Below are 8,151 nucleotides of genomic sequence, written 5' to 3'. Positions count from 1 at the left end.
TGTAGGATTGTAGAATAGTCCGAATAGTAAGGAACGCGTTATCGACTATGCGTGATTTATCCCTAGCGCTGATTGTTTCCTTCCCGACTTCGCGAGGCGGCGCGACCGGCGTTGCGATACTGAGTTTTCTTTCTTTAAGAGTCGAGTCGTTGAGTGAGTTCCGCTAGAGAACGACCGGTGGACCATTTTGTATCCGAGTGAATCTTTATTTTGTATTCTTATACTTTCCATTAAAGGAACTTGTTATTTTCACTTGAGATCGTGTTCACCTTAAACACTCCGTATACCCGATCCTACAGTAGGATTATGACCAAAATGCAATTATATTAATGAGGAGTCCAGTTACCAGCTGCATCTATAATAGACTGGCACCTCCGAGGCATACTTTCCACTATAGTCTGTTTAGTAAGAGCGTAGCAAGGCTTACCTATAGTCGAGTAAAGATATATTTTAAACTTTTATTTTCGATAGGTGTTACCTTTGTCTTGCATGCATTATAAACAAAGTACCCGTTGTTGCTTGAACTGTGTTAGAATAAACGATTTGCTGCAAAACGAATGCGATTTCTTTAGTGGAAAGTATGCCTCGGAGGTGTCAGTCTATTATAGACGCAGCTGGTGACTGGACTTCTTATTAATATAATTGCATTTTGGCCATAATCCTACTGAATACAATCAATATCAATTTAAAGCTAATAAGTCATTTTTCTTTGAGATAGGTCTGCTACGCTCTTATTGAACAGACTGTATGTACATATGTATATGTAGATATATAAAAATAAAATTTGTAGGATTGATATAAAAATAAATTATTTAGAATACTTATAAGAATTAAAAAGTCATAAAATAATTTGTACAAAGAGAATTAATTTTGAGAAATTATTGATTCTAAAAATTAATTTGTCTTTGACTAATCGAGTATCGTAGATTGACTTTAGTCAATAAACGATATGTAAAATATGTCATTTTTTAAACGATTTTATTAGTTTAATTTAATAATAATCGATTAAAGTTTCACTTTTACTTTTTACAAAGTAAACTTTATTCAGTTAAATAAATAACATACACACAAAATTTTAGAACTTTTTAAACAAACTTTATGAACCTTACAAATTTTAATATTTATTATTTAATTATTGTATCAAGTTCTTGACGTAAATAATTGAAAATGAAAACAATCTAAAGTTTGATAAATTTCTTTAATATTCACATTTTAAAAAACATCGAAAAAAGATAAGAGCTAATACCAATGCCATTTATAGGTGTCTTGAAGACGAAGACAGATACCAAAACTTATATTAAATAATATTGTCAATACTTACAAGTCGTAGTTTACAATCGCGGATATCGAGAATAATAATGACAATAAACATGAAATTTGCTTCCTTCGTATTTATGCTTACTGTAGTGCTGCTGGAATCAAAACAAAATGTCCATGGACAGTCGATATCCATACAGAAAGTACTATTTAACTTCATGTTTCCTAAGGATCCCCATATAGTGAGAGTAAGGAAACCAGAAGATATCAAAACAACAATGAATAATGTAACTACACTGGATTTTGTAAGTGCGAGTTTGTTTTTAATATTTCGTCCTCTTAAAAATATACTTGGAAAAATAATAGCGCAATTAGAAAGATAATTATTTATATTTAAAAAAAACAAAACCTTATTTTTAAAATAATAATTTAATACGTATGTATTGATGATTATATAACTAGTAACAATACAGTTATGCTTTGTTCAAACAAAAATATTGATTAAAGCAATATTATTATCTATGAAATAAGAAATGCCTCAATTCTGTATTACAGAATGTTTCAAAAAAGATTTTGAAATTATTATAAGATTGATAATATTCACAAAACTAAATTAAAAAGTTCAACTAATGTCGATAAAAAATTAATTAGTTAAGAAATTAAATTTATAACAGATTGAAACAACTTTTGTTTTGGAAATGCAAATTAATTGCATACAATTTTAAAATGTCGCATAAAAAACGTCTTTTTGTTAATTTACGTTAAAAAATGTTACGTGTAAAATATTATTGAATCAGATTATTGAAAAATTTTGTATTCCCTTTTTTAACATTCTATATGTTTATGCAGTTTGGTTTGGTAGAAAAATATGGTTACTCCGCCGAGGAACATTATGTTACAACAGAAGATGGTTATAATTTGATAATACATAGAATAACAGGAAGTCCTTTATTTAAAGGTCAACGGACAGGAAAAGTTGTATTTTTTCAATTTGGTCTCTTTGGCACATCGGATTGTTGGGTGTTGATAGGTGCTGACAAAGACCTTGGTGAGTGATTGTCAATATATTTATACATAATGTATTGGTTATTACGAAGAACATCCAAAAATAAATTTTCCTATTATAGAAAAATAAGCAATCATAAAATTTTTTTATTCTATTGAACCTTAAGTTACGAGGGTTTGAAAAGCTTTAAGCCTCAACATTAAGATGGCATCTCTCGTAAAAATCATTTTGGTACTACAATCGTACATGCTTTGAAAGATACTTGTGAAAATTGTAGACATTTATTATTGTCATACATTAAGTGAAAAATTAGGCATGCGTAAACTAACCGTGCATTGAGTACTGCACTGTGGACCAAAACGCATTCGAATGAATATTTCTAAGACTCTCTATTGGAGCAGTTTAAGCGAAACAAGTCGGATTTTTTGCGTCGATTAATAACTGTTGACGAAACTTGAATCCACTACTTCACTTCTGAGATGAAAAAATAGTCAAAACAGAATTGCAAAAGGTGAAAACCTGTTCCGAAGAAGGCGAAAACGGTTTCATTGGCCAAGAAGGCGATGACGATTGTTTTTTTAAAATAGTTATGGAATTTTGTTCATCGGCTTTCTTAAAAAAGGTGATCAACAAAATTACCTTTTAAAAAAAAGGAGCCAAGTGTGCGTGTTCGCCTCACAAAAAACCGTTACATATATTATTACAGTATATAAAAAATGAAATAAAATCTTTAAATTGCGCCAATTATGAAAGGAATATATTTTCTTGCCACATATATAACTTCTATTTAATATTTTGTTATTAATGTATAATATATAAAAAACGATAGTTTGCGTAATATAATATTTATTTGGTTATTTATAATTTATAAGGTTATCATATTGATATATAATTTCTGAAATTTCGTTTTTTACTTCCATCTTTTGGTACAATGGTTGTTGAAAGAAAAAGCTTAAGAAATTCAAGAGGGTGGGTTTATGATATATGTATGTCTTGCACAAGTGTATTATTTTCTTTGATCTCTTACACACACACACACATACACCCGCGCACGTACGCACAAGTTTATATGTCCAAGAAATACAAAGAGTCTCCTACTTCTTCTAAAGTGAATATTATTAATATAGAATATTTATAGAATATACTTCGACGAGCTCACCAACATATCTTTTATCAATTGCCATTGCAATATTGTCCACGTGACGTACATAAAAAGATGGAGATACAGACGATAGTTGCAGAGAGTGCAATGTCGTTCACGTGACAAACGCAAAAAGATGGAGAGACAGACAATAGTTGAAGAGAGTGAAATAATGAGCGAACTGACAATATTTTGACACTTCAATGCAAAATGTTAAGGTTTAATGAGAAGAAAAACATGGAAATCATGTTTACATATACATCCTGTCGAAACATGTTATATCACTAGTTTGAAAAAATTTTAATGTAATGCTGACCTTAAATGAAATGACGAATCACTGTGGTCTATATTTAATTATACGATATTTAAGTTTTTTGCGATTTTAATTCATATATTAATAAGGTTGTTCATAAAGTATTCCGACACAATAGTTTTTTAAGATCTCTTTCTGTCTATTAATTGTTTAATCAATATATATATTAATTTATGTTTTTATAATCAACTTCATAATTTTTATAACTCGACACTTACATTGTCCCATTCTCACGTATGTGTACATTAATAAGGATCCGATCGAGGGATCGAAACGTTTGTGAATAATGTTACAATTCTGTTAATAAAGTACAAGTATATAATTTACGTAACTTGAAAAATCAGGTCCTTTTCGGGACTCGGTCTCTAGATCTCGGTATCGGCTGCACCAATTTTATTCGGACTGGTCGCAATCGAAAGATACCGATGACATTATATAATAAAAGTGTTTTTAGATTTTTGATTGTGCTTTTAAATTCTGAGTAATTTTAATCTAAAGTTTCAAGATGTGAAAACTCGAGATAAAGCTAGTGGTAGCGTCGTGAATTTGACATCGACATGAACATATACACACATCAAGTATCATGTCATCATGTCAAACGGTTATATTTTTATTTTATGCACTTGGCGTCGCGACGCTACCGCGTCGCTTGATACTTTATTTCAAAAAGTAAAAGTATAAAAAACTTGGCGCTATTAAACCTCAAAATATAATAAGTGAATGTTACATAAAAGAAATAAATGTATTATAGTTTAATGTTTATTTTTAAATTAACATAACTCACTCATGTATACCTAATCCTGTATCTTTAATTTTTTGTACATGTATATATAATATATATATATATATATTTTATACAAAATCTCATAATCTCACGCTGTGCGTTTACTTACAGCACGAGACACTATATATATACTATGTCTCTTGATAGTCTGCATCTTAATACTGCATTTTCTTTCTTAAATCTTTTCATTATTTTTCTTATTCGGTATTATTTAATAACTATCTTATTATTGTGTATGTTTTGAGGTTTAGCAGTGCCAAGTTTTTTATACTTTTACTTTTTTTGATATATATAAAGTATATGTTAAATGTTATATATGTGGCAAGAAAATATATTCCTTCCATAATTGGCGCAATTTAAAGATTTCATTTCATTTTTTGTATACTGTAATAATATATGTAACGATTTTTTACGACCGACTGCTGTCAACCGAAGGTTGGCACAAAAAGGAGGAGTATGCGTTTTTGTGAGGCGAACACGCACACTTGGCGTCTTTTTTAAAAAGGTAATTTTGTTGAGATATCATGCATTTTATAATGTTAAATATATCTCTTATAAATCTATATATATCATTATATACGTATATACATATACATATTATATGTATACAATACATAATACATATAGGTTCATCACTTGAATTTTTACATGTAAATGTCTCGAAAAGTATATATAAAAAGTACGGAAAAAATAAAAGTTTTATAACTTTGAAGGAAACATAGTACCATTAGTTGGACTTTGAATGGCGTTGTCAAGATCAGAGCAAGGTCACAAATAATAAATTTATTATAATAAAAAAAAAATATTTAATTAGACGTTTCAGAATATAAATATATTAATAAAGAGGAAAACTACTACACCTTTATCATAATTTATTACTACTAATAATTAATTTGATAATATAATAAGGGAATTAATTATACATCATTAACTATCTTGTGTTATAGCATTTTTATTAGCTGATAAAGGATATGATGTATGGCTTGGAAATGTCAGAGGATGTTCTTATTGTAGATCACACGTAAAATTATCTCCACGAAATAAAAAGTTTTGGCAATTTAGGTAAAAATTAATTTTATAAATACTATACTATTATATTTTAAAGAAATATTTTTTTATAACAAGAATAATAAGGCTAATAGAGAGTCCTTTCAGCTGTTATTGGTGCGATATATAAGATATGTTAAAATGTGAATATTATATACTACGTAAGTAGTTACCCCCCCCCATTGCGCGCCGAACGTCCGTCGAACTTAAAACGCAATTCTAATCAACTACCGTAATAATATCACAATTATATTTTTTTGATGCATTTAGCATCTAAAATGGATCTTAATAATATGTTGAAAGACATATTAAATTCTTAAATTATAATATTAAAGTAGAAATAAATCTGAATCTAAGAAAATTAAGAATTGTGAAGAATATTACGAGTTGGCGTTTCGTCCCGGCTTCCACTACTGGACTCATCAGTAAGGTAATGTAGTGGGAGCCTACCTTAGACGCCTGGGAGAGATGTTAGAAAGAAGTTCTATATAAACAAATAATCATGTAATTCGGCACTTGCGAGAATTAACATGACTAACTATAGACCTCTGTTGGCGAGTCGACGTAGTGATATTCTTCACAAATTTCTTTTATTTTTTAAATAATAATTTGCAATTAACAAACGCATTTTTCAGCCAGCGTATAGATCCATTTTAGATGCTAAATGCATAAAAAAAAATAATTGTGATATTACTACGGTAGTTGATTAGAGTTGCGTTTTAAGTTCGACGGACGTTCGGCGCGCAATGGGGGGGTAACTACTTACGTAGTATATAATATTCACATTTTAACATATCTTATATATCGCACCAATAACAGCTGAAAGGACTCTCTATTAGCCTTATTATTCTTGTTATATGAAACTTTCGAAGAGTCTTCTTTAATTGATTTATTAAATATTTTTTTCATCACGCGTGCACGTAATGTACCCTACTATACCTCAACGCTTTTGCGTGCGGTAAATAGCCAATACCTCAAGCCGTTGAGTTATTTCTCTAATCCCACTCTTCTGCGCAAAAACGTTGCTGTATAGGGCACATTACGACGAGCACTTGTAATGAAAAATTCTATGTGTAGCGAGTGGGGGCATATTTGTTTATAGGTCGGCACGGACGCTCGTGCGCTCGCGCCCGGCCGCGCTATAAACAACTATCCTTCACTGTTACACAATGTACTATTTCCTCATGCGTGCACGTAATGTGGCGCCCTATACCGCAATAATTTTGCGTGCGGTAAATAGCCAATACCTCAAGCTGTTGAGTTATTTCTCTAACCCCACGCAAAAGCGTTACATTATGAAAAATAACGCAACGCAGTGGTAGCGTTCGCACAAATATCAACACGGAGAAACGCGCCGACCGGAGCGTCCTTTCGGAGCATCTGGGGGGGGGTAAGCATAGTTTTCTCCAATAATAAAAGTAATTACGACAAAACGACAATACAGTATCTATAAATATCATTCAACTTACAATAACGTTTAAATTTAATTTCAAATTGTAATAATCTCACAATTATAATTAAAAGTAATGAGCAATACGAAATTTTGTATTGTAAAATATTTATTTACGAAATATTTTAATTTCTTTTTCGGGGGGAGCTGCGCCCCCTCCCCCAAACCCCCCCTGCTTCCTGCGCCCCACGCACCACCCCATGAGTCGCACTCGCTTTGCTCGTACGACTTTACATTCACACTCGCTTCGCTCGTGCGACTTTATAATTGTATAACATATTACTAACACAGTGCACTCGTGATGAAAAAATCTACGTGCAATTCATGTGCTATAATTGTCTATAGCGCGATGCGGCGCGGGAGAACGCACTCGCTTCGCTCGTGCGTTCTCGCGCCCGCGTCGCACAATACACAACTAATAGACACTTATTAGTCTTATTACACAATGTACTATTGTTAATTTCAACTTCTTCTCGTTATTTTCATTATTTTTAGTTACATACATATGTCTTTCTTTTTATATTTTTAATTTTATTTTATTTATGCTAGGTTTCTGCTATCGATTTCTAGTTAAAATCGATGATAATTATGCACTATAGAGGACCCAGCTCCGATGACCTTGACCTTGACATATGTTGTCAAGGTCATGATTCTGACTAACTTTGCCTTAACAACTAGGCGGCGGTCTCTTATAGTTTCGGAGATATTTAGATCAAAAGTCTAATTTCGTATAATACAATATATGTCATTCCGGTAAATGGGAAACCCTAGAACAGCAGGTTTACGTATAAAGTCTATTAAATATTGATACACACACACACACACACACACACACACACACACACACACACACACACACACACACACACACGGGCACGCAAGGGGGTGGCCTCCCCCCTGTGCACGGACACACGACTTCCATGGTAAATATCTAGAAAATAGGAAGCACCTACTTTATTTGTAAAGTAACTTTCATCCCCCCCCCTGCACAGGAGCACAGGACTTCTACGATTATACTGTTGCTATGATAGTACTGTCGGGGCAGACCTCTGTGACGGTGTGGATGCAGGGGGGGTGGTCGAAGGCCGCGTACGAGCGTGTGTGTGTGTACGTGCGTGTGTGTGTGTGTGTGTGTGTGTGTGTGTGTTCCATT

At 32.1% G+C, this 8,151-nt stretch overlaps 1 protein-coding gene across 1 annotated transcript in view; it reads left to right on the top strand.

The window, feature by feature from the left end:
- Nucleotides 1-1,358: 1,358 nt before the first annotated feature.
- The window catches only part of LOC108782141 (lipase 1), a 13,495-nt gene continuing 6,702 nt past the window's right edge, over nucleotides 1,359-8,151 (top strand). The window contains exons 1-3 of the mRNA XM_018550321.1: nucleotides 1,359-1,562; nucleotides 2,107-2,305; nucleotides 5,449-5,563. Coding sequence (XP_018405823.1) covers nucleotides 1,359-1,562; nucleotides 2,107-2,305; nucleotides 5,449-5,563 — 518 coding nt within the window. The remainder of the gene's footprint in view (nucleotides 1,563-2,106; nucleotides 2,306-5,448; nucleotides 5,564-8,151) is intronic.

Source organism: Cyphomyrmex costatus, unplaced genomic scaffold, assembly GCF_001594065.2.
Source record: "Cyphomyrmex costatus isolate MS0001 unplaced genomic scaffold, Ccosl1.0 scaffold97, whole genome shotgun sequence".
Classification (NCBI taxonomy): Eukaryota; Metazoa; Arthropoda; class Insecta; order Hymenoptera; family Formicidae; genus Cyphomyrmex; species Cyphomyrmex costatus.
The sequence above is the reverse complement of the archived record's forward strand: the minus strand, read 5'-3'. Positions and strand labels throughout refer to the sequence as shown.